Source organism: Enoplosus armatus, chromosome 6 (assembly GCF_043641665.1).
Source record: "Enoplosus armatus isolate fEnoArm2 chromosome 6, fEnoArm2.hap1, whole genome shotgun sequence".
Lineage (NCBI taxonomy): Eukaryota > Metazoa > Chordata > Actinopteri > Centrarchiformes > Enoplosidae > Enoplosus > Enoplosus armatus.
The window spans coordinates 3,938,593-3,965,485 of NC_092185.1; the positions used below are offsets into that span (position 1 = coordinate 3,938,593).

A 26,893-nucleotide genomic window follows, 5' to 3' on the forward strand; every position below is an offset into this window, starting at 1 on the left:
GACTTCCTGTCTGAAATTTAAATACGAAAAAAAAATACGTTTACACTAACATATTGGATTCAAACTGTACTTCTGCCAAACAGCTTTAATCAGAGCCTTAATAACGCGCATTGTAATGCCATTTAAATGTTTGATAAACCTGCCGACAGGCTCAGATAAACCTCCGATTACACTGTAGATCTGTTTCATGTCACTAGCAGCATCAGATAGATTTAGGGCATATTAATAAGAAACACGCTGTGTTGTCATCCTGTCTGTCTTTGTTCCTGCAGTCTCTTGATGTTTGTCTTTTTGCTCCCTGTGTGCTTTTTTTTATTCTGTATGTGGGCACTTCAGAAGCTTCAATAATTAGTTTCTGCAGGAAAAGTGCCTCCTACTGCAGCACTCAAACACAGCTGGCACCTGAAAGTGACTGGAGTTTGTGTGTATTTCTAGTATATACTGCTTGTGTGTGTGTGTGTGTGTGTGTGTGTGTGTGTGTGTGCGTGTGTGTGTGTGTGGCATCCTGTGAGGTGAGGTCACAGTGCAGCAGAAGTAACCCAAATACAACATGTGTGGCGTTCCTGTCATTGCATATGGTGGCAATCTAGAGTGCTTACAGTAATTCTGATCTACTCTGTGTGTGTGTGTGTGTGTGTGTGTGAAACCATATGTGCAGGGGGGGGGGTCATGATGGTAAATGAAGCCTATAATGAGCAATCTAGTTTAACCTGAGGCCAACGCTGCCTAATCTTTCATGTCGGCCTCAACAGGAACAGAACGCTAAGCAAAGACAGCCTTTGATGATGATGATGATGATGATGATGATGATGGTGGTGGTGTGTCTGTGTGTGTGTGTGTGTGTGTGTGTGTGTGTGTGTGTGAGCAGAACGTTACAGGTCCTGAGGAAGACGCTGAAGCAGGCGTTCTCTGGCTGCACCGTCATCCTATCAGAACACAGAGTGGAGCCGCTGCTGGAGTGTCAATCGTTCCTGGTTAGTTTTCGATTAAAATTGTGATTTATTTATTTATTTTTAATCATTTTCTGCTGATTTTGAGTCCGTTAAAGTCGACTATTTATCAACATTTTAATGCTCAGGTGTTTTGTAGAAGCTTATGAAACTCTGTCATCCTACTTCAACTTGGCCTGTGGTGAAGTGATAAGAAACTCCATTCCCTTATGTTGGGTGCGGGTGTGCGGGTCTGCAGACGCATGTTGGAGTGTTTGCTTGCATGTTAATAATGGGGGTTTGTGTTGGAACAAGCAGCTGGTGTGACGATAACATGAGGGAAGTGACCTCAATGTTACGACAGAGTGAGGAGCAATAGACCTCCGGCCATTAGACTTGTAGTACGTTTTAATTCAGTTGCTTTGGGTTCTTCCTGGTGGATGATGCTATTCAACATCCTCAGAAAGAACCACCATAGTACCATTTGACTAGCAGTGTCTCTGGTTCAACTCCATGGACTCTTTATCTCAGTTCATCTTTCCCTCTTTGCCCGTGTTTCCTGTCACCCTCTACTGTCCACTTAAAAGAAACAGGTTTGCTTCAGGTTGCCTGAACTGAACCTGTCATTTAATGTCCAGCTGTCTTTCTTTACTGAAAGACGTTTGTCATCCAACAGAAAGTTCTGTTCAGTTTCATATTACTGATGACACAATTGAAGCATCCTGTACCACACAGACACTAGCTGGGTGTGTTTGTTGTTGGCTGTGGTTGTAGAGTGGACCTAATGTAGCTCAGCACTGAGGGGAGGTTTGCTCACTTTTTCCCAGATATATTAAAGCAATTAAACCAACTGTTATAGTGAAAAAGGCCATCAGTTCAAGCCTATCATGAAGTTCATACAAAGCCTGGAAAATCATTTCTTTTAATTGAGTTTCCTGCAAAGCTTCAGCTTCTAAATCTTAGAGACATCACATTTTGCGAGAAAACAGAAGATTAGAAGCCCAGATGAACACGTACCTTCTCCTCCCTGCTGTCTGTGCAGATGATCGAGGGCAGCTCCATGAAAAGTTACGACTCCATCCAGAAGCTGCTGAACGAGACGAGTCACCTGAAACAGGCCATGAGCCCCGCTGACCGCCTCCGCCTCTTCCCCACACTCCACCGCCTCAACTCCAGCAAGAGGGCGGCACCGCAGACCGCCAAGATCTCGTCCCTGCCAGAGGAAGCTGAGGACGATGTCCACGACACTCGCCTCTAACCGGCCAGACACACACACACACACACACACCCTAACTCTAACTTTTGACTCATTATTCCCCCAAATGACCAGTGAAACAGCATCTGAATCACTGTGGGACACTAAAACTCTCCACCGGTGCCCATAAAATCAAAAAATACATCAAAAATTAAATGTGCAACGAAAATTAAACTAAATTGACATGTTTATATTTCATGTTTCATACACATACAGTATATTGTACACATGCAAATTAGCATGTAGAGACACAAACACAGACAGGAAACACACAGCAAAGAGCATCAGCTGTTTGACTGTCACACGATGACATGGAGCTCATTTATAGACAGAAATCTACACTAATGTACAAGTGCTGGAGGATGTTTTGCACACGTGAAATAAAAAGTTGTTTGTTAAATAGCATGAATATGAATCAGGTGTGTACAGTGCAGAATGTGGAGGCTGAGGTTACAGAGAGGGAGCTTCATATCACAAGTATGCGAAACTTACTAAACTAACACTGAACAAGTTTAGAAAAGTTAGTTGGTAAAAAAACATTTGCATGTAGCAGAAACCTGCAGGGTCCCAAAAAGCTTTTGTTATAAATTTGTCACTTAAGTAGAAAAATGATAATAAACAGTGTGAGCTGTGCTGCAGGGAGGACTTTACATCCAGAGACGTGGGTGATAAAATCCTCCATGTAACAGGGACCACCGGGAGCAGAGCAAGATGGCGAGAAGTAATGAGCCACCGACACGTAGATTAAGCACATAATAACATGCCCCAACATCTAACTGGACACTGTGTTGTTGCTGGTTTCAGTCAGTCTGGTGTTTTTGGGACAAACTGTGTGACCTTCAATTCAAATAATCCTCTAAAAGCCAAAAACTTGTATTTGCTTTGAAAAAGCATGAATTGCATCATTTTTTTTTTTTTGCATTATTGTTTAAAAAACAGGTTCATTGGTTTGAACTAAGAGATTACTTTGCTATTTTTCACCGGAGCCTTCAGTCTCCTTAGATAGTAAACACAAGATATCCGCCACTGTAGAAGTCTGACTCACTGTATGTATCTTGCATGTGACCAGATTGGAGCTTTTCTTATCTGTACAATTACAAAGTGTGTAGCATTACAAGCAAACAGACAGTAAGAGCTCAGAAAGCACAACACTGACTCATTTTAGCGTCCATAGCAGGAATTAACAGTGCAGATTAGAAAAGTTGTTGACGTCTCTGCTCGGTCTCAGGCTGTGTTGACACAAAGCCTGAAAACGCATCTTTCATTCTCCATTTTAGCCTTTGACCTCACAGAAGAGCAATCAACAGATCTGCTTCCATTTATGTTGCTATAGACACTCAAATATACCTGCTGCATAAAGATTCCCTATGACTAATGTAACACTGACTGCAGTAGCCTATCGCACAATGCATTATGGGTGAAATAAGACAATTCATAGACGGGAAAACATGGCGGATGCAGCTGCTGAAAACTGTTATGTTAAACTGTAAGGCTTAATTAGACTAGTCTAACCTGACAGTTTAAGACCAGTCTAAGGCCAAGACTAGTCTTAAACTAAGTTTATGCAACCGGCCCCAGGTGTTGTCATGACCCTGTATTAAATGTTATCGCACGACTTTGAAGCCTAAAATCAGTATTTGATCAACGTCGCCGTGAACAGGAAGCATTAATGAGCAAATTGTGAGTTTCGCTACACAGTGAAACTGCTGCTGCTGTTTAAGTTGCCTGCAAACTGACACCAAGACGCAGACCAAGCACCATACTGGTCCAAACGTTGATGGGCCCTTTTAAAATCTGTATATCCTGCTGGATAGAAAGAGAGAAGAGCTTTATGAGACAGTGAGAGAATAAGACTTCTACAGTGGCTTCATGTGTATTGTGCTGAAGTATCATCTGAATATTTACTTTAGTATATTTTGTGTGACCCTCAGTAACTTCACTGCCGTCAACACACACACACACACACACACACAAGAGAAACAGTGACGCTGTTGTCTGACACAGCTAACGAGTGACGACTCTGATACCCTTCTTTTCTATCTGAATGCACTTTAGAGACGCCCTGAGGTACTCGTCGGCTTTCACAGCAAGGAAACAGCCAATGATTAAACACTGCACAGTTTCAATTCCTCCATAAAATGATAAAATGAAGTGTAGATGTAGAATTGTGACCTTTGATAACAAATTGTGCTTTTTACTTTGATTTCTCAGCCTCTGTTGAGAGCAAATAATTCATCAAAAAAACAACATTTTTGAAATAAAGTATATTTTTCCAGAGCCGCTGCTGTACAAACGCAAAGCAAAACATTTAGCATTTCTTTTTCATAATGTTCCAAGTTCTTTCTGTGCTTCCCTCGGAAACTGGAAACCATTTTGACTCTTTAACATCACTTTATTTCCTCTGGCTGAGGGAAGAGTGTGTTGCTCCTTTCATACTGAATAATAGTTTTGTAAAGCTGCGATGCAGAAACTTAAGGTACCGCGGAGAAATGCCTTGATGTGTTAACTGTGACGACAGATTTTTTTTTTACAGAGTAAATTAAGAACAAAGCTGTTTCTTACTCATAGGAAAGGGACACAGATGTCCAAAAAAAATGTATAAATGTATTTGTTCAATCAACTATATTTCCAGTAAAACTAAAGATTTTGAACATTTCAGCGTGGTTGTGTCATTTATGTTAAAAGTCTGTGTGCGTAAATTATGTTAATTCATTTTGGGGGTTTCTGGCAGCAGGAAATGTCTCTGATTTTAAACATCAAATTATCAAAATGCCTGAAGTTTTTCTATAGATTTTCAATCGTACAAGGAGAAAGTCGTCATAGAAGAATTCAGTCACAACCAGTAGGAACGCACTGCATTCTCCAAACCTGCTGAGAATCTCTACGTCGGATGGTAGTGGGACGTAGCCACCGTGACGTCACCCATTGGTTTGAAGCTTCGAGTTTATTGTCGTCGCCATCTTGTTTTTTTGTGTTTTTTGGGAACCAAATGTGACCATGTTTGGACGAGAGGGTGGAGCTGGGGGTCTGAGAACCAGAGGACACTACGCACGCCTACCTATACCGGCCACCTGACAGCACCTGGCTCCTGGATACGCTGTGCTAAATAGCTGCTAACTAAGTTAGCTTGTGAATGTACCTACCGACCTGTCAATCACAAGGTAGCCACGCCCTAAAGCATCGTCTATTTTCCTCTAAATGGGACCATAATTTACAAAGTGAACATCATGTTGTATTGAAAGAGACTTGCAAATAGTGATTGAGACCATAAACTCATCAGGAAAATGTTTCCTGACGTAATAAATCAAGTGAGAAGTGGAGTCATTTTCTCATAGACTCTTTGTGCAACCAGTGGAGTCGCCCCCTGCTGGCCATTAGAAAGAATGCAAGGCACTTGAACCTGCATGGTTCTTGGACGTAGCTCGTGATTTGTGAAATAAGCTCGATATTACTTACTCACTTTTCCTTTTTCACAGCTCCACTGTCGCCTCTTGCCACCTATAGTAAAAGGTAACACTCATAGCTGAATGCAGAAATTCCATATCCCTTCACTGCAGGTCGATGAAAAGCATTCTGGGAAATGTAGGACTTTTTTTCAAATCACTTTAACACTGGCGAGTATTTTTGAATTTAAGTATTTTTGAATATAAGAACGTCAAGAAGGATTTTTTACATTAACTTTTGGGACTCTGGGGGCTCTGTAAGGTCCTGTGTTTTTACTAAAAAGTTAAAATCAAGAATAAAAGAACAGAAAAAAGTCCGACGGGGATTTTTAACAGTGCCATTTTAATGTTTGTGCTTGAAAGACAATTCTTTAAACCTCAAACAGCTATCGTACAGATCAAAATCATAGGTTGACTAAAATCTCTCCTGTACATATGTATAGATATATTTAAATATATATATATATATATAAACAATGTCCGCTTAAAATAAAACTTGTCCTTAAAAGTAAAAACACTTGAAGAACACAGTGATAATGGAAAGCAAAAAAGAAAGTATGAATTACACTGTAGGGCTCAGCTGGGGTTAAATTGAACATGACTCAGGGAAATGATGGACATTTAAAATATTTATTATGGCTTACAGTTGATTGAGGACATCCTGTGTTTATACAGTTCTATTACTTATTGCCACAGCCCCCCCACTTTGAAACAAGTGAAGGGTTCAGAACCAAACTCATTTTACAAACACTATGTACAAGTTTTCTTTTTTTTCAGCAGTTTTGCTTTAAGGTTTCGTCACTGTACAAGCGTCATACCACATACACCAATCTATAGAGCATTTAAACTTACTAATTCTTATTTACAAATATATTTGGTAAAACCCTGATTAATTTCAACAGTATTTAAACCAACCTTGCAACTATTTAAAGATAAAACACTTGAATATCTCAAAATACTTAATAGCAAAAAGAACAAAAAAAGAAAAGAAAAACCTGCTTGTTTCTTTCTTTGATCCAAAAACACTTTTCACTAAAAGGTAACACCTGTAAGTACTTTCAGTTACTCTTCAATGGCCTTATACCAGTAGGAGAAGTACAGTATTTCACTTTAAGTACACAAAAATACTGTCTCAGCACTGTTTTGAGGCAGTTTCCACCACTTAAATACTTTATATCTCAACTCTTATTTCAGTAAATTCTTACACTGTATCTTGTCTACTGAATACTGTCCCATAATAAGCAGGTTGATTCACTGGAATAAGGCAACAGTAAAGTAACCTGCTGCATAACCTTCTGTTGTTTTTTCCCCACGTTAAATCTTACCAAACCAAACGATCAAATACTTCAAATACTGTAATAGAATAAAACTATGGTCCCCAAGTACACAACTGTAGTACAGTGTAACAAGTACGGATAACAAGTACAAATACTAAAAGTCAAAGGTCGTCAGGTACCTAGTCTTTACATCATGGAGGGAGGTTCACAGCGGAATCACGGGGGGGGCGGGGGGGAAGATGTCTACTTGCTGTTGTTGTTGTTTTCATGCAGGTCTCTGTGGAGGATCCAAATGTCCTCGTGTGATTGGTTGTTGTCGTTGATGTTGTTGCGGAAGTAGTTGTTGTTGCTGCTGCTGGGGGGAGCCTGCTTTGTTCTGCTGCTGCTGCTGCTGCTGCTGCTGCTGTTGTTGGTGGTGGTTCTGCTGCGGCTGGGGGGCGTCTGGGTTCGGCCGGGGCTGCTGCTGCTGCTGCTGCAGTTGTTGTTGCTGCCGGTGGCAGCAGTGGAGACTCGTGTCTGCTGCCCCCTGCTGCTGGGGACGGGGAGCTGCGATTTGGCACGAGGGCCTGAACGCCGGTCGCTGCTCTGGACGGCTGCCTGTGTGGAGCTGCGGCTGGACTGACAGTTGACGGTCTGCACAAAGAAACAGACAGTTTGGTGAGTTCACAGTCCTGAAAAAGTTTAATGTCAAAGCCCAGTCATAGTTGTTTAATTGATAAATTCAACTGACGGTATTTTACCGATTTGTTGCAACACCAAAACAATGTGCTAAAACAGGCTAAAAACAACCTTACAGCTACAAGTAAACCTACAGTAATGACATACTGTACAGTACTAACACTGCTAATACTGGAAAGATCAATTATGCGTGAGGTAACGCCAAACACACCAGAGACACAAAACAACTTCAAAACACACACGTTAATTTTACATTTGAGTCTTTATTTTGCCTCTCACCGTCTGCAGTCGCGGCTGGACGGTGGTTTCCTGCGCTGCCTTGTGGGGGGGCGTCTCTTCACTGGGAGAGCTGGAGAACAGGATCAAGTCGTCTTTGGCCTGAGAGATCTGAGGGAGATGATCAGGGGCGAACGTTAAGCGGCAGGTAAAACCTCGGCTAAGGTGAGCAACAACACACAGATTTAGCAGTGTGGCTGGCCGCACTGACAGTACTCTGTTAGCGTACAACAGCTTATTATTTGAAGTAAATTACTGGGTGGGATGTTAGTGATGAGGTGTCATCAGCATCATGCAGGTGAAGGTCTAAGATTAGGGGGATTACTTTTAAAAGGTCAATTCTGATACCAATAATTTAGAAACAAAGTGGTCAAGAGATGATGTTTTTGGCATAGTCGGTAAAGTATTTCTTCAAGTGTTTTTCACCTGAACTTGGGTGGAAATATCTCTGAAACAGCACTTAGATCATCTTTCTGATTTAGACATTTTTAAATCTCAAGGCCAAAATCAGCCCGATAAATAGGAGCTAGTTAGAGGTAAATGTAAATGCCAGTGCAGCGTCACAGACACACATACAGTCTCCGTATTTGAAGGATGACAGTGGTGAATTAAAGAGTCAAAACATGTGACCTGAGTGTTTGGAAATGGCAGTGTAATTAAGACCTGAGTGGCTTCTGAGCTGAAAACTGTTTTCTGAGGTTTATTTAGTGTTTTGCTGGATGACAGAGACACACAGTGGTAGTCAGAGGTCCATCGATATGTATTTATTAAAAGAGTGCAGAAGTCACGTATGCTGAAAATATTCTGCTTTAATCCGCTATACTACTCATTTTTCTGGCCACTTGGGGGCAGTAGAAACGAGCTGTGAACACATTAACATTTAAGTTGACGTGGCGAATTTGTTAGCGAGCTGGTGCCTCTTTACACATCCAGCAGACACAGACCAACATTATTATTCATGAGGAGCCGTGTTTGTGTCACCTGATGAATTTAAGTCCAATATTCACTCTCTTTTAGCTCTGTTTTAGCTGCTAAATGTTAGCTAGTCGCTAACCGTGTCTGCCTGCTGTTTGATGGTGAGCAGGTAGTGAACAATGTGTTTTTAGAGGTGTGTGTGTGTGTGTGTGTGTGTGACCGTACCTTGCTGATGTCTGGCTCGGACTTGCTGGAGCACATCGTCTGCAGCTCTCTGATTAAATCGGTCTCGTCATCAGAGAACACAGACAGACCTACAGGCTCCCTACAAACAATGGAACAGGATTTAATGTCATAATTTAGCTTAAAGGGGACGTTTGAAATTACAAACAAATTAACTATTTAATATGTTTTATTATGCTTGTTGGTGAGTCTAGTTTATTTGACTCAACCTGACATATATTTCACTAGTGAGACAATTCTATTCTCTGCTGGCTTGCTTGTCCTACTACTACTAATAATAATAATAATAATAACAATAATCATTAGAAAGAACACAAACCTCTGGACTTTGCCATTGGCGATGAAGCTGACATCAGTGCTAGACAGTGAACCTGCAATCACAAACATATATGAACAAACGTATTTCACTCAAATCACAAAAACATTTGCGGCACATGTTAAGCCTGTTAAACGTCGCCCCCTTGTGGATGCAGCTGACACAAATCCAGTGTCCCCAGTTCGGGGCTGGAAATCCACATTTCTAGACGTCTAGACTTCACCATGGGTCAAAAAGAACCCTTAAAATGAAGCTGAAAAACCCTTGTTTTATCTGTAAGTTGGAGGACACCACTGGTGTATCCTTTGCAGCCCTTCATACTTCATAGTCTTTTGTGCAAAGACATTTAATGGAGCACTCCATTAAATGTAAAGTCAAGAATTATCACATAACCAGTATCGTATTAGCCATCTTACCCTCTCTAAAGGAGCCGCCACAGCTCCAGTTTAAGGCCGGGCTTCCCTTCTTCCGAGGGCTGGTGTTGGATCGTCTCAACTTGCCGCTGTCCCGCCCCTTTCTACCTCCTCCACCGCTACTTCCTTTAAAGGAGCCGATGGCTGACAGAGGGAAGGTCCCGCCCCTAAACTCCAGCAGGTACTTGTCAATCTCTGCAGGAGACGAAACACACATCAGTGTCCTTCTCAAATCAAACTGGTAAAAACATGTGAATGAACCCTCTTCGTCGTCTGCGACGCCCACACACCGTGTCGAGGCAGAGGGCAGCCCAGGAGAACAGCCTTGTTGACCAGGATGCTGAGGGCGGCTTTCACCACCGCCTGCTGCCCGGCACTCAGCCCACAGTTGCTAGGAGACGGTCGCTGCGACGACGGCGATGAGGAAGGGGAGGAGGAGGTGGTGGTGGAGGAGGAGGAGGAGGAGGAGGAGCGCTTGGCTGTTACCCGGGAAATGATGGCTTCTTCCACGCGGGGGACGACCACGGCGTTCCAGAGCCGAGCCAGCCACCTGAACACACACACACACACACACACACACACACACACACACACACACACACACACACACACACACACACACACACACAGTCAGACTGAAGATCCATTTAGTTTGTCCTCTCTGTTGTTTGTTTCCTCGTCTTTTCTTCAGCTGCTCTGACATCATTTTCAGTCGACACTACGGTTGTATTATCACTCATTATTACATTATCACTTAGCTCCCAGAGAAACAAGGGAAAGGCTGAAACAACTTGTTATGTAATTGATAACTAAAACTGACAGATAAGTAACTAACAATAATCACATTATTGATTAATTAAGTCATTTATGAAGTAAAAATGCCAAACATTCTCTGTTTGCTGGTTTTCTCTGATTTTATTCTGGTTTTTATTGCTTATTGATGCTTTTTTTTCTGTTTGAAATGGGCTACATAAATAAAGCTGCCTTATCTCATAGTAAACTTTAAAGGTTTATTATTGGTCAAACACGTCACCTTTGGATGGCACTTTTCACTAATTTCTGTAATTTTATACACTAAATGATTAAAAGATTACAAATAGATTAAACATGAATTATCTCACGATTAATAAGTGAAGCAATCAAGAAGCTGGCTAAGTTGAGTAGCTAACATTTGCAAACTAGCTTGCTAAGAAAGCTTTATTAGCTTGTTTTATTATTCCTGCTGTCAGTCAAATATTTCCTTGTGTTTGAGTACAAGGAACAGGTAAATATTCACTGTGAAGGAACAATAGTTTGGTATGTTTGGAGCGGGCTGTTGACAGTAGCTAACATGTCGTGTTAACATATTAGCTAATGTCAGGCTGTCCTCATTAGCCTGTGTCTGTTTAATGTGTACTTATTCTCTGCTAACTTGTAATTTAACATATCACGAGCATCTTTCCAGGACACACGAACACACCTGACGACTGCCTGTGTGTTGTTTGGGACCACAGGGCAGGACAGGAAGAGCCGCGGGCCCAGCAGAGCCTCGTGGGTCCCCAGACGGGACAGACAGGCGTTGAGCTGCTGCCACACCTGGCTCACCCACAACACCGACCGCTCCATGGCGCCGTCAGGTGACCAGACTCCTGTCCCCATCTGGAGGAGGGGCGGGGGGGCAGGGATTAAAGTTTGAACTTGTTGCCTTTGTCTTGCTGATAAAACACTTCTGAACTGAACAAAAGAGCGACGGAACAAACAGACTGATTTTCATTGATTTTCTTGACAGTTGAATCAATTAAAACACTCTGGCAACAAAACAGCTCTTGTTTTGTATTCTGAGGACGTCTCCATGCATTTATTATTCATTTTATTGCTCTCTTTCGAAGTCAAAGCACTCGCCTGATATCAAACTGAACTGTCTACTCGTTACACACACGCACATTTCCATCTTCAGTCTGACGTCGCCTCCACTCGAACTGACTGAACCAATCGCTAGAGACCAACGTATCCGCCTGAATCTTGACTACAGCGTTACAACGGCGTCAGTCCAGCCCGTGGCACTCGTTGGATCGATCGCTTTTCAACCGAGAAACCGCTGTTTCATGTCACGGTGCCAGACCAGGATCAGTCAACTCGGTGGAGAGGGGGGCGGATTCAAAGGTCTGGACCCAGGCAAATTCAGCACTATAAATACTGACTACAACTAGAAGAGTTTTGGAATTACAATCTTTACTATAATTGATTTTTTCATTTTAAGTTTATAACTTTTCTTTATGTATCTTTGTCACAGAGACAACAGGAAAGACGGTGGGGAATTTGAGAAGACTTGATCCAGTATAAAAATGTAAATATCCAGGAAAATCCACAACAATATTTGCTCATTTCAGTCCATTTTCTTTGGAAAAGAACAGATTCTTTATCATCACAGATAACAGAACATAGAAAACAGCGTGGCTGTGGACAAACAACTGCACACTATCACTGACCTTGTGAAGCAGCTTCCTGCGGAGGTGCCTTCCCAGCAGGCCGTGCAGCGGCTCCTGGTCCCAACGCAGCGTTACCCAGCGGAAGTGCTGCTGGAGGCGGAGCTCTGATCCCTGCAGGCGCGGCTTTGACAGCGTGGCAATCAGGAAGCTGCCTTCACGGAAGTGGTGGAGACCTGAGGGATGAATAAACAGAAAGTCTATTAATTATCCATTATTGTGTTGGTCCTGTTAGAGAACTACAGAATAACTCAACAGAATTTATTATTCTTTCATATTATTTTAAATGACACCATTTTGACTTAACTACCAGATTCTAATCCTGCATAAACATGACATATCGATTTTCTGTTGTGTTAAAGCTGCATTAAGCAAATTTAATGGATTCATGATTTTTTCTAAATGAGTTTTAACTTTATTTCTTATAAGACAAACTTAAAAGCTACTATGTGCAGGATTTTAACACGTCTGACTTTGGTGCCCCCTAGCGGTGAACATTGAGGACATAATGCTATAATCACACAATGACTTTAAACTATATGTGTGATGATGAAGCCGGGCTGCAGGGAGTCATACCGGTGTTGAGAGCCAGCGGTGAAGCAGAGCCCCTGTTGTCCAGACTGTGGCAGAGGTCTCCCAGCAGGCCTGTTAGGGATGAAGCCTTCTCCAGCCCCTCCAGAAGCACTACCACACAGGGACCAGTGGGACCTCCTGGCTCCCCGACCCCTGACTTCACTACCGGCACCAGGAAACCTGGAACAGGAAGAGGTATGAGCCACCAGTAAGACCTCTAACAATAACTTATGAGTGTTTTACTCGTGTTGTGACAGGACAGTGATGGTGAAGTGCTCACAGTGGCATTTTATATAATCAACTTAACCAATATGTAATTAAAACAAAAAAGTTAAATTTTTAAGACAAATTATACGTGAAAAGAAAGATGTGGCCTCAGTAAGAATACAGTAGTAGTGGAAATGTGAGAGCTCTCTTCTGACTGAAAAAATACTCTTCTTCTTCTTCTTCTTGTTGCCATGGTGATTGTTTTTAGGGAGTTTGATGAGTTGGCAGTTATGGACTGGCACCCCACAACTGCCAGCTGTCTCTTCACATTTAAAGAATAGATGAACCCAAGAAGGAACCTTGAGGAACCTCGATTTAATCCTGACACTTTAAGCCTTGATCGATACTATATGTTCCATACATTACACTGCTCCAGTGAATGTTGCGTGGCGTTATTCAGTTATGTTATGCGATATGTCTTCTGCACATTACCGAAACATTGCCTTTGCGCAACCCTCATCCCCACTACTACCTAAAGTCTTATTTTACAGTATACCTTGCAGATTACACTGCACGTATTGTATTTTACAGTATATTGTGACGGTGTAGCTCCCTTGAAAATATAATCTAGAAGAAAAAGTATTTGGATCCAGAATGGACGCAGGAGCCAGATCATTGTTGGTATTTTTGCTTAAACGATTGATCCACAAATGGTTGATTATCATTGTGTGTGTGTGTGTGTGTGTGTGTGTGTGTGTGTGTGTGTGTGTGTGTGTGTGTGTGTGTGTGCGTCCCTACCACAGGTGATGAAAGTCTCCAGCAGCTGCTCTTTGGTCAGGCTCTCCTCCACCTCCACCCTCACCACGTCACAGCCGAGCCCCCCCGCCTCCTGCTTGGACTGGTGGAGAGACAGAGAGAGAGAGAGAGAGGAGGGGTGAGGGAGAGAGACAGAGAGAGGTAAGACGGGAGCACGTTGTCATGGAAACAAAGGAAATCTACTACTACTATGCGCCGAGAGAAATGGAGCAGGAGGAGAATTTGAATGAGCAGAAAGGGCTTTTCCAGGCTCATCGCTGACATTTTCCTTCCTTTAAAACTCTGTAGTATATCAGTATAATACACAGTACAGCGGTACAGAGGTACACAGTACTACAGCTGCACTGTGGAGGAACAGCAAAACTAGGTGACAAAGACAAGACAAGAGAAAAACATATGTATGCAGCAGTTCTCAGACTGAATTCATGCTTATTATTAGACACCATCTTCAGTTATCAGTCTTTTCAAATACGTCAGTTTAAAACGTGAGCGTCATGAAATGTAATCGAAGAAAAAGGGTTTTCTTCTCTTACATTTCTTTTTAAAATGCTTTTTGTTTTTCATTACGACCGCATTTTCTTTATCTGCTCACATTCGATTTCTGTGCCACTGCAGAAACACCACCATCTGAAGCCTTTACCATGGTAACACATCAGATCGAACGCTGCAGCGACTCGAACAGTATTTCACTGATAGTTACCAGTGTGCAGGACATAATGTCATCACTGCTGGTTCATCAGTTGTACGACTTCTCCTTGTTCCTGACCAGTAGACGTGCCACAGCAGCACAGGACCGGCGGCTGACCTGCAGTACGTTTCATCATGTTATACTGGTTTTCTGTTTGCATCCAATTTCTGTTTCATTGCATCACACCGTGCAACAGAGCCAAGTTTAACTTCTCTTTGGAAAAAGTTTCCCAAACTTTTTAATCTCAGAAACCTCAGAAAAAAAAAAAAAAAAGCTCACAGTTTCACGTCCTTCATCGTGGTCTCGTGAGGCCGCGGATGAATTCGCTTTGAAGAGGCGTCACTTTGAGAGTGGGCTGTACGACAGATGAGTTCTCTCCCAACATGAACCTGAACTTCATCTGATTGGACAAACGCACCTCTCACTGGTATTTGCCTCCGATATTATTTAATTCTGATAAAATCTTTCCTAAAAAATGTCCAAAAAACTGTTTCTAAATAGACCACACGTGAGGTGAGAACGAGGCTTAATGCAACATGAACTGTATGAAGAAGTTTGATTTGTTTTTGTATTCGTCTATTGGAGCTACAGGAGGAGGATCAGCCCCCCCTCAGTGTGTATGGTTCGGTAAAGGTTTCAGTTTTCTTCTCTCATTTGCATTTCGGCTGAATTATTCCCTCTTTGAATCTCACGTTATGCTCCATCATTTCTGGATCAGTGCTTGTGAACTGGTGGACGCACCTTGATGCAGCGAGCAACCAGATTGGCGATGTACTCCTGACAGCTGCCTTCAAGCCCGTGAAAGATGAGGTTCCCGTACTGTTCCACCTGGACAGAGCGAGAGGAACAGGTGGATGAATTAGTGCATCGATGAAAGTGATGTTAAAAGTGAGAACGGCGTAATAATGCATGACGGAGGAGTTGTGGCTTTTCTACTGGTTAAGGGCATCAACTTAATACCGAAAATAAAATGTGATCATGAATGAACAAATAAAGAAATGAGCAGTCGATGAGTTTCTGGATATGTTCACTATGTAAGAATTAATTAGCTAGACTAAAAAGTATCTCCAACAGGTTTTCTAATACACTCTTACATCCTCTTCATCACACACAGTCCTCACTGAAACAATTGGTTAATTAATCAATGAACTGATCTATAGAGATCAACAGAAAGAATAAAAAAGTGTTCCAGCTTCACAAAGATAAAATTGTTTCCTCGTTTTTATAGTCTTATAAAATACCTTCAGATAAAGTATTTCCAAGACATGCTGTAACTTTGAGCTCATTATCGGGGACATTTAACGGATTAAATGATTAACTGATTAAATTGCGATGAATACACAGATTCAGTTGGTAATGCAATAGCTGCAGCTCAAACCTCTTTAACTCAGCTGCGACGATCTAAGCTGCGAAACGTATTTCGCTGTCAGGATTAAAGCATCAGCTCACTGTCAAACATGTAAATCAGTGGAACATTAACAGATGAAATCTCAGCCCTGAGAGTCTGCGCTGTCTCGGCGTGTGCCGCCAGTGATGCTCCTTTCATCCACATGTTCTATCAGGAGTTTTATTGCTCTTGTAAAATGTAAATTTGCGGTGGCAAAATCTCGCCTCGATTCCCTTCAACTCTCCTCATCACAGCCAGCAGGGGGCACTGCAGCTGTTAGAAAATACTGACCACCTTAATCCTCTGTTTCCTTTCATCTGTCCGTCACCTCATCTCTCTCTCCTCCATTCTACTGCAGCAGTCTTCTAGCTTCCTGCCTATTTCCCAACGTCTTACTCATCTAATCCCTCGCAGTCCCTTTGTGTGAACGTTTGCACGAGTGTGTGTTTGCGTACCAGGCGGACGTAGTTGTGCAGCAGCGGCAGGGGGAAGAGGTATTCCAGAGCCGACTCATCGAGACACGACTCCGACAGACCTGTCAGAAACACACACACAATAAATCCTCAAATCCGCTCTGCTTTACATGCTCAGTGTCAGCGACCGACAACCGCGAGCTTCAACTCCTCAGTAACATCAGCTGCAAACCTGAAGGTGCCCTTCTGTCCTGAAACTCAAACACCACAGGTTCAATGCCCACAGCATCCAACAGCTGTTTGTCCTCAGGTGCTTTTCAGCGAAGTGCCTGCGATGTAGAAAATGTAAAAAGCACTATTGTCAATTAATTAGAGCAGAATGAGCGGCCAGTGTGGTTATTTCCTCACTTAATAGCTCTTAATGCTTTACATCAGTGAGTGGGACGAATCACAGCTGTGAGAGGTTTTAATCTGCTTCCTGAGGAAACACTTACTCATCCTGCCTCAAAGATTAAACAACATTTCTTCCAGATTCTCGCAGAATCATTTCTAATGACACATTTTGAAAGCTTTTGTAATTAAGTTGTAAACATCAGTTTGATATGTTGATCAATCTACTACTACCTCAAAATCTTATTTCAATCTTACTTGTAATTAAATATTAACTTGTCCAAATTGCCTTCCAGTTTCTCCTTTTAGTGTCTTATTCCTTCTTTACAGAATTGTTTCTAAATGATTCCTTAAACAGGTAAAAAAAAAAAAAAAACACACCGGACGTTGTGCTTGTTTTTAAGTAAATTAAGATTACCACACAGTATAAAGGGGAACACACACCGCCAACGTCTCATATGTGTCAAAACATCCATTGTTTTCTCTGTGAGACCAAACGCCTACAGCTCCTTGAAATGTGTCATCACGGACTGACGCACGTCAACTTGACACGGTTCCATTTTCCACCATCGTCAACTCTCCAAATAAGCAGCCATTTTGATCAGGTTTGCCTCCCCCTGACTACTACTTCTTCATTTTACAGGTCTGCACTTATCTGGAAGGAACTTTGTCGTTATTTTCACTAATTAAATGAAGTTCTGAGACGGTTATTAGAAATAAGTCAGTGTGGAGTTGTGTCTTGAGTTTATGATTCTTTATTGCAAACTTTATTCGCCATATATGTTGAACTGTATTCTTACTTGTAGACAAATGAAACCATGTTCAGCTGACCTGCTGTGCACTAACCTAAAGACATTTAATTGGAATTAATTAATTGTATGTGTATAATGACAGTTAGTACTGAATTACATAGTTCTTTCCAGAAGCCTTTCAATGAGAAAACAAAGAAGAAGGTGAAGAAGAAACTTCAGGGCTACAATATGTTTGGAAAGACGGAGAGAAAATGAGACGAAGACGGAGGCAGAGATGGAGAAAGGCGCCGAGAGGCAGAAAAAGAGAAAATGAATTGATGAACGAGTGAAGAGGAGGCGGGGGGAGATGGAGAGCTTGGCTGCTGCTCACCCTGATTTTCATGGTGCCAGACTATTGTTCTGTCTCCCCCCCCCCGACTCACTGAGACGAGAAATACTCGAGATAAAGAAAGTCGAGGAACGAAGGCAACAAAACAGCAGCAGACAGTAAGAAAGATTATTCCAATATCTGTAGAGCGAGACTGTCTGCTGCTTGGGGCTGCAGCTGTGACTCATCTATAATCATTAACAGCGGTGTCTGAGGAACCACTCCGGCTCTGTTGTGGTCCCAGTTATGTCTTTAAAATGGAGTAAAACAAAGATTATTCTCATTTAGATACGGCTCGGATATTTCATCATCAAAGCTGGCACCTATTCAACATTCCAGTATTACTGAACACCATCACATCATCCTACAGGCTCAGAGTTCAACAGTGTCGTGTCTCACTATCAGGTGTAGAAGCAGGAGGGGCGTGGCCGAGGCTGCAGTCATTTCGTTTTCTCACCGATCGGACAATAGTTTCTCCAACAGTCATCAGTTTTGTAGGCCGGATTAAGAATGAGGACGTCATCGTTACACAACACTAGCAGCCTAGCTACATCCATGAAAAATAGCAGCTGTGCAGGTTGTTGAAATAACTTGTAAATTAAAATATCTTTGATCGTTATAAAATCTTCATGTGCAAGAAGTCAAAAAACTGGAAACAAAACATCTGTTTAAGATATTATATAAACTCCTGTATTCTGTATTTTTTCTATCTTGATTAATTGATTCTGTCATTAAACCATGATGATTCTTCCACATTAATGCCTGGTACTGATTACACTTAGAAAACTAAATCAGAGTAACCACAGTGTAAACCCCAACTCGTGATGGAGCCACGTCAGTGTCATTCACACTTGCCTGGCCTGTTTCATTGTGCTCACGGCCACGAAAATGCCCCAAATTTGCCACCACGTCATTACTTTTTGCACGTGCTTCATCTGGACCATGGATCAAAAGCTTGTGGGTCATCTATATATATATCCAGCAATTTTATTTTGAAATACTACATTTGATGAGTTTTGTGTTTTGAGTTCATGTTTTTTATTTTAGTTTTCATTTTGTGAAATAAAAGTGAAAGGCAGTCTATGTGTGTGGATTGTGGCTTAAGAAATGTAGACTCTCGAGGACAGACTTGCTCTATGTCACACTGTTCTTATTCTGATTTATCCAAAAATACTTATTCTGAAAAAAAAAATGTTCTGGCTTAAATTTCCCTTCACGCGGTGTGGCTCAGTAGGCAGATCCCGGTACACTGCTGCCCACGCTATAAACGCATCCAAACTGATTTGTAAGGCCCTTTCATCCACCAAATGGCGTTTGTTATCAGCGGCGGTAGCTCTGACTCTGACTTTGGCTCGGTGCTGTTGAATGAACTCAGTCTCTGGTTGCCAGGTTTGTACCTTTGAGGCGGATGGTGATGCACTGGCTGAGAGGCTTCCTGACCAGGTCCCAGGGGGATAAAGGCAGCTCCTGACCTGGCAACCACTCAGTATCTCCTGGAAGAGACGAGCAGAGACAGAGACGCATTGGGATGGTAAGACTCAATCACACACAGTTGTTGTACAAAGTGCAAATGAGTTCACACAAACAAACACATGATAGCAAATACTATGAAACACCAAACCACGCTGCTGGCTCACAAAAACAGAAAATTGTCTGTATACAGTATATGCATAAAATATGGAACATGCATAAATAATATGCACCACAATGCATAATTTATCTGCATGTTAACTTGCCACAACCGCATTAATACCTAAAGCACACAGTGTACTTTTCTGAAGGAAGATACAACATTAATACAAAAAAGATATTCTCCTTCTCTAAAGTATGAAGCAGGAGAAACAGTATGGCGGCTTCTCTCACAGGGTCTAATTAGAGGAAATACACATCACATTAGGACGTGTCAGTAGATACATCATGAAAGGTGTTGTAGCAATTAAAATGCAAAATAATGGAGCAGGTTCCTACCCTGCGATCCCAGGCAGAGAGAGAGAACCAGTATGAGGAAACCACAACATGCTGGAGAGACGTGCAGGTGCATCGATTTCTCCAACTAGACTTCATGTCTTTATGTCTGCATCAAACATTGTCTTTAACTCATAAGCACTTGAATGCATCACCGAGTCCCTGCTCACGACTGCGTCACCGTGCAACAACAACAACAACAACAACAACAACAACAACAACAACATGTTAACGGTTGTGGATGCTACAGCCAGTTTCCACTCTCTGTAAGTTGTGTTCAATATCCTACTGACATGTTCTGAAAGAGCACAGGTCGTCTTTAGGTTCGGAGACACTTCGCTGATGTATGAGACAAAAAGTAAAAAAGTAAAACTTTTAAACTTGCTAATCAGTAGATGTCCATGCAGCTTATTTGGGCAACAACTGCAGTACACCTCAGATAGGAACAGGAAACACTGAAGGGTTTAAGTTAATCAAATTGCTTTGAAGGATGTTACACTACAACACCATCCATTATCCGTAACCGCTTAGTATAGCAGAGCATAGCAGTCATACTTCTCTGGAGAGGCGGGGTACACATCAGTCTCAGGGATCTCATGCAGTACATACAGCATACTGCTTTTCATATCGGCATGCAGTATGAAACTGTCAAATCCATTTATTTTGCAGTATGCCCGGCCAGGCTCAGCCGGTTTCCGTTTTGGAAAGCAGAAGTAATAATCGGGTATTAAGCCCCTGCCTTACAAAAGTCGGAACCAACCTTTAAATGAGGCCTTGTAGATCTAATATGAGTGAAGATTCAGTAGCTGGGTTGCTTATTTCTCGCCTCAAATTTGTTCAGAAACAGATTTTGGTGACTGCTAAGGTGAAATAAGTGGCAATCCACTGCCAGCGCTTTGCATTGTGGGACACAGTGAGCGAGGCAGACTGGTCCGATGCAGACTGGAGATTTTTACCGAATCAGTACGACATCCGAGTGTTTTTGACATACTGCATATTTTGCATTTTGTTTACATACTGTATACCACATTTTGGCCAAATCAGTACGTACTGCTAGTATAAGTAGGCAGTATTCGAATACAGCCACAGAGACAGAAAACCATTCACGCTCACAGTCACACCTACGGGCTATTAAGAGTTGTCAGCTGACCCAACCTGCATGTCTTTGGATTAAAATGAAATGTCATACATTAATAAATATACCAGCAGCGTGACAGTGTGCGGGAGATGTTTCATTGCGACGCACAGCGGCTAATATATTCATGTGTGCAGAGATAGTTTTCACCTTCAGTAAAACACCAGGAAAATGTAAAAGTCACCACATACTACAGAACTTCAAGCTTTTCCAACATTGTTCTGCGGACAGTAACAATAGGGTTCAACAGAGGTGCTGACGATTCAGCAAGACGCTCGGTGACAGGTGACAGATGTTTTAAGGGGGGCAGCTCTACACTCAAGTACACAAGACTACCAGGTTTAATTCCCCTGTAGTGAAACACAGTACAGCTTTTGTAGAAGTCCCCATTTGTACTGAAAACTTGCCAAACTATCGCTGCACTTTTGTTTCATCCCCAAGAGAAACTAAAAGGGTTTTTTTTTCTCACTAATTGAACATCCAACTTTCTGAAAAATGAACTTGAAACTTCACAAAGCTCTTTACACAGAACGAATCTTCCTCTACTGTAAGAAGTTACTGCAGAGTTAAAGCAACACAGGAGCAGAGGTTGCTGGTTTTATTCCCACTGGAGGCTGCAAATAACAATTCTTTTCATTGTCCATTAAGTCGTTTATTTAGAATAATCAATTGATCTTTTCGTCTATAAAATGGCAAAGAACTGTGACAAATCATGATTTTCCACAAATCCAAAACCCAAAGTCACTCAGTCTACAATAATATCATAGAAGATTACAAAAACAGCAGATTTTCACATTTAAAAAGCTACAACCAGTGAAGTAGGGCTGCAAACTAACGATTATTTCATCATCAATTCATCGTTCGATCTGTAAAACGGCCATCGCAGTTTGCTGCGGCCCAACGTGCCATCATCACATGTCTTATTTTGTCCAACAGTCCAAAACCCAAAGAGGATCAGACGCTGACAAACGGCGAAGTCTCACATTTGAAAACCTGGAAACATCAAATATTTGGAATTTTTGCTTGAAAAAATTAACTGATTATCAGAATAGCTGCTGATTAATTTTCTGTCCATCGACTTATCGATTAATTGACTAATGACTAAAATGTTGGCGTTTTTTGCTTAAAAATGACTAATTGATTATCAAAATGGATGACTACTCAATAAATCAACTGTTTCAGCTCAAATATGTTTTATAGCCTCAGTGCTCTTTGTGCTGCTGCTAACTCGGACATTCCTGTAAACAAGATGTTTAATCTTAATGGAGGGATTAATAGCGATTATTCCTGGTAGAATAAAAAATTGACGCTTAATTTTCTGCTGATTGACTAATTGATTGATCGACCTCCGGATTAAGCACGAGTCCAAACATGTAAGAAGTTGTAGTGCTGCCAAAAGGCTGCCATCAAACTGCCTGAATCAAATGTGAATTCCCAACAATGGTATACAGTAACACACACACACACACACACACACACACACACTGAAATGAAAAATATATGCAGACGCGCCGACGCAAATGAGACACGCATGCAGACACAAAGCCAGACACCAAAGACCGTCTGGATGTCTGCAGTTTGATCCCGGTTGACACAGAAGACAGACATTTTCTCCTAAATTGGCATCACCCCCCCCACCCCACCCCAACCTCATCCATTATGCATCCCTCCTCTACTAGTGCTTTCTTTCATCATCATCATCTTCCCCAAAACACACACAAACACACACACACGTCTGTTTCCATGTTGCGTGGAAAAAACAGTAACAGTGTGAGAGTAGCAATAAATGTGACGACAAACAGGGGACATGCAGAGAGACAGAGACAGAAGTAGTCCTCGCTGTTTGAGGCCGAGGACATCGATTTCCGTTTTTTATAAGTCTGGGACTCAGACTGCAACACACACACACACACACACACACACACACACACACACTCCAACACACATGTAACACTAACCTTAAACCACACACTGATGACATCTGATCACCAGAAAAACAGACACAGAAGCAACATATGCACTCCCCACATGTTCCAACAGATTAATTATTCATCCATTCAAAGAAAAAGAAAAACAGTGTGTGTGTGTGTGTGTGTGTGTGTGTGTGTGTGTGCGTGTGTGAAGCTCTCACCGTCAGCCAAACAAATACCATCTATCTGACACAGCTCGTCTGATTCCAGCTGAACATACGGAGCGTAGAGGCTTTACAGTTAAAACACAAACAGGTTACAGCCGGTCGGTAATGACACAGAAAAGGAAACAGTCCGAGATGGTTTTATATCGACACACACTCAGCTGCCTGTTAGTGAGGAACAACTCGCTGAGACTAATGCAGTATAATACAACAGTCCTGCACTCACGAAGGTGATAAAGTTCAGATGCTGCTGAAGCCGAAAGGTGTTGATTGAACTGTATGATCTTTCTGGACGTGATCCTTCCATCAGCATAGCAATTTAATTCCCACGTGACGGCCATTCAACCCAGTCAGCTGTTTACAAACACAACAGCTGTGGACCTCCAATATGGCCGCTGCAGGCTACCTTACGTAACCTTAAAAAGGCTTCTATATGCTTCAGTCCATTAACTTAAGAGGAGTGTTAAGTTTACATTTCACGGACGGGCGCTGGCAACATAAACCTTCAGTTAAACATAAACCTTCAGTTAAACAGAGTGACAGACAACAAGACACACCTCACATTTAGGTGCACTCAGCCACTGAAACTGCACAGGTACATGAAAAGGCTCAGAGTAAACTAGGAGTAGAATCTGTCCTTTCTGAGGTCACCGACGTGGACAAGGAGGGAAGACAGAAGGCAGGAGGGAGTGCTATATAAGGAGGTACTATATAAGGAAGGGGGGGCATGAGAAAGAAAAGGTGGAAGACAGGTAGAAGGAAAAGAAAGAGATTAGGAGGTACAGAAGAAGGAGGGGTGCAAGAGAGGAGACAGTATGAGTGAAGAAGTAGGAGAAGGAAGGGTGGGGAGGGGAGGAGGACGAAGAAGAGAAAGAAAGGGTCAAGGAAAGGGGGCAGGGATATAAAAACACATGTGTCTGCTCACCTATAAGGATGGAGGCGATACTGGAGGGAGCAAGGCCTAGTGGTGGGCGTTGCGCCTCCTCCCTGGCCGTCTGAGACTCTCCACAGACGATCTGGAGGTAGGAGGTGAAGGCGAGGCCGAGGGTGGAGGCCAGCTGAGACCAACGCATCGAGCGGTCGACTGACACTCTGCCCAGCACCAACTGGCTGCTGGTGACGCCCTTCGCCTCCTCCTCCACCAGGGCCTCCACGGGACACATGGACCCCGCTCCTCCTCCACCCGAACACTGGAGGCGCACCAGGACCCGGTACAAGTCTGGAGGAGAGGCGAGGAACAGGGAAGGGAGGACTTCAGTACCATGAAACCAAAATAAGTCAAATGAAATAATGTGGTAGCAGGTTCAGTGATTTAATGTTGAACTTGTTGAACAAGTCTGTGATGGACAAAATAAAAATGATTTAGTGTCTGAATACTGCTTTTATCATGTTACATATAACATATACTGTTACAATACTGTTATAAAAGCAACATTACATGTATATTTAGAAAACAGCATTTTGCTAAATTCAGTTGTTTAAATGAATGATTTCAAGCAAATGATTGGGATATTGATTCCATCCATGTCGCCCAGCCCCACACATCTCGCCTGTTCCTTACTGCTTGTTATTACATTACAGTAATTGTCCTGTTAATCACTATGATCACCAGTTCACAGTCACGGACTGGGAGGCTTTCATTAAAGATAAGGCCACTGAAGACCATCTCTGTTTTGTCCCATAAGTATCTAAGACCGATTTAGCCAAAATCAAATCAGATGATAGCAGCGAGGAAACAAAAGTGTAATAAATCTCCACAGCTAACATGATGAATTATTAACACTTTATACTGTATTTGTTGAAGGAAAACAAGTGTTTTAATGAACTGAACTTCACATCTGCTAAAGTTTAGATAGGAAACAACTGACGACTGACACTATCTCACAAACCACTGAGAAATATTCCACTTTCCCTGATTTATATTGGGAATGTTGTCAGTATGGCCACGACTCAAAGACGCTGTGATGCCGTTTGACATGGACATGTCCCCCAAATCAGCAATGGTGTAAATTATATTTTAACCAACGACAGAGAGACAGACAGAGGCCACTCACAGAGGTTTTCAAGTAGATCTTTGCAGTCATCAGTTGCCACGTCATGAATAGTGCGATTACACTTATCCCTCCTCTCGATGTCCTGTTCACTGTGGCTGCACAGCACCTCCAGACACTCCTACACACACACACACACACACACACACACACACACACACAGATCACAATCACAAACCCATTTGATAACAAGACATTAAAATGTTTTATCAGGACAGGTTACTGGTGACAAACCTGTGTATGCACATTACAAAGAGTGTGCGACAACATACGGGAGAATGTCTGCAACACCAGCTCTTGTGTGTTATGAAAGCACGAATCAATGAGTGGTCTTCATTTATATTCAAGTCAGACACTCGGTCTAGTCTAGTCTAGTCTAGTCTGGTGTCTCCTGCATTTGTTGAGCTGAGCGGGACGTTTCAGCCAGCAAGGTCGGCTGTCCCATTATCCTGCCACTGTGGAGACTGAGCTGGACATTAGTGGAAGACAGAGTGGACGATGTATAGGAAGTGTAGTCAGTGTACGTAAATACACACAATTCAAAGTTATAACATAGACTGCAGGATAGCTGGAGGTTGATTACAGCTGCTAAATCGTTTTTTGGCCACTAGGGGACAGAAAGACTCCAAAACAAGCAGACACATTACCGCTTTATAAAGTTATTGTTAACGTCATCACACATCCAGTGGGTTTATAGAGCTTAAACCCAAAACAATGAGCTAAAGAAGGCTCAAAAGCTCTGCAGTTTGGTGTTTAACTGTGGTTGCAGCCCTGTAAGAGACCCCGTTTGCAGTAAACAGTTAATTCATTGTGATCACAGCTCATTCTCACCTTGAGGCCCAGGGCAGCAGCCATGTGTGCAGCCGTCCAGCCGTCACCGTTGGCCTGGTTCAGCAGGGCAGCGGGCAGGGCCAGAGTGGCGGGGGGGTCAGGGGTCACAGTGGGGCCACCCCGAGTTGGGTGGCAGAGGAGGAGACGCAGCGTGTCAACATGTCCTGAGCGCACCGCCGCGTGGAGAGCCGTGCAGCCGTCCTGCAGAGTTACTGCTCAGTTAATACAAAACTCTCGTCGAAGTCATTTCAGTTCAAATGAGAGAATTTGCTGCCTTTCTGAGAAGAACATCACGCAATAATTTTTACTAAAATGATTGATCAATAATCAGAATTGTTGCTGATATAGTTCATGCACATTCAAGCACACGTACTCCACTCCTACAGGCTAGCGACATTTTAAAGAAAAATGGGGAGAAAAGGCAAAGCAGCTGCTAAATATGCAGCTGAGTAATTAAAAAGTATTACCATATTTTTTATGATTCTGTAGCGACACTTTTTTAACAGCAATAAGATAAAAAATAAAAACAAAAACTGACTGGAAGGAGCTCTGACTGTACAGTTCATTCAGACTGTATCTCTTAACCCAGTGTAGAACTCCTCCTCCGTGTTAAATCATTACATTTGAACCAACACACTGGCGTCTAAAAATACACCCGAGCTGAGGAGGTCAGATACGCTATAGAGACTCTGGCAACTCTGTGGCTCAGCAGGGAAGCCGGGCTAAATGTAGAACAAAGCAGGTAAGCAAATATAGGGTCTCATCACACGCTGCCACGGCAACTAACGGGCCCCCTATGGTTGCCATGGAGACCCAGGAAGCCCACACATCAGTTAGCTAGCACCAATCAGACTACCGAACCCCCCCCCCCCCGAGAATACTTAGATCCTTTATGAAGCGGGCTAAGTGTGAGACGATGATGAGGGTTAGTAACGAGTGACAACATGTGAGAAACGGCAGGTTAAATGAGTTCG

The 26,893-nt window shown here is 42.5% G+C and overlaps 2 protein-coding genes across 2 annotated transcripts in view; one reads left to right on the plus strand and one right to left on the minus strand.

The window, feature by feature from the left end:
• Nucleotides 1-4,840, plus strand: part of cftr (CF transmembrane conductance regulator) — a 35,720-nt gene extending 30,880 nt beyond the window's left edge. The window contains exons 26-27 of the mRNA XM_070906856.1: nucleotides 869-974; nucleotides 1,972-4,840. Of these exons, the coding sequence (XP_070762957.1) occupies nucleotides 869-974; nucleotides 1,972-2,187 (322 nt within the window). The 3' untranslated portion in view covers nucleotides 2,188-4,840. The remainder of the gene's footprint in view (nucleotides 1-868; nucleotides 975-1,971) is intronic.
• Nucleotides 4,841-7,142: 2,302 nt separating this feature from the next.
• cttnbp2 (cortactin binding protein 2) overlaps nucleotides 7,143-26,893 on the minus strand; it is a 78,696-nt gene continuing 58,945 nt past the window's right edge. The window contains exons 8-23 of the mRNA XM_070907494.1: nucleotides 25,920-26,120; nucleotides 25,092-25,209; nucleotides 23,963-24,256; nucleotides 19,201-19,296; nucleotides 16,337-16,416; nucleotides 15,236-15,322; nucleotides 13,789-13,888; nucleotides 12,787-12,963; nucleotides 12,214-12,386; nucleotides 11,205-11,383; nucleotides 10,036-10,295; nucleotides 9,749-9,940; nucleotides 9,336-9,387; nucleotides 8,999-9,098; nucleotides 7,862-7,969; nucleotides 7,143-7,537 (exon numbers count right to left, since the gene is read on the minus strand). Of these exons, the coding sequence (XP_070763595.1) occupies nucleotides 7,148-7,537; nucleotides 7,862-7,969; nucleotides 8,999-9,098; nucleotides 9,336-9,387; nucleotides 9,749-9,940; nucleotides 10,036-10,295; nucleotides 11,205-11,383; nucleotides 12,214-12,386; nucleotides 12,787-12,963; nucleotides 13,789-13,888; nucleotides 15,236-15,322; nucleotides 16,337-16,416; nucleotides 19,201-19,296; nucleotides 23,963-24,256; nucleotides 25,092-25,209; nucleotides 25,920-26,120 (2,607 nt within the window). The 3' untranslated portion in view covers nucleotides 7,143-7,147. The remainder of the gene's footprint in view (nucleotides 7,538-7,861; nucleotides 7,970-8,998; nucleotides 9,099-9,335; nucleotides 9,388-9,748; nucleotides 9,941-10,035; nucleotides 10,296-11,204; nucleotides 11,384-12,213; nucleotides 12,387-12,786; nucleotides 12,964-13,788; nucleotides 13,889-15,235; nucleotides 15,323-16,336; nucleotides 16,417-19,200; nucleotides 19,297-23,962; nucleotides 24,257-25,091; nucleotides 25,210-25,919; nucleotides 26,121-26,893) is intronic.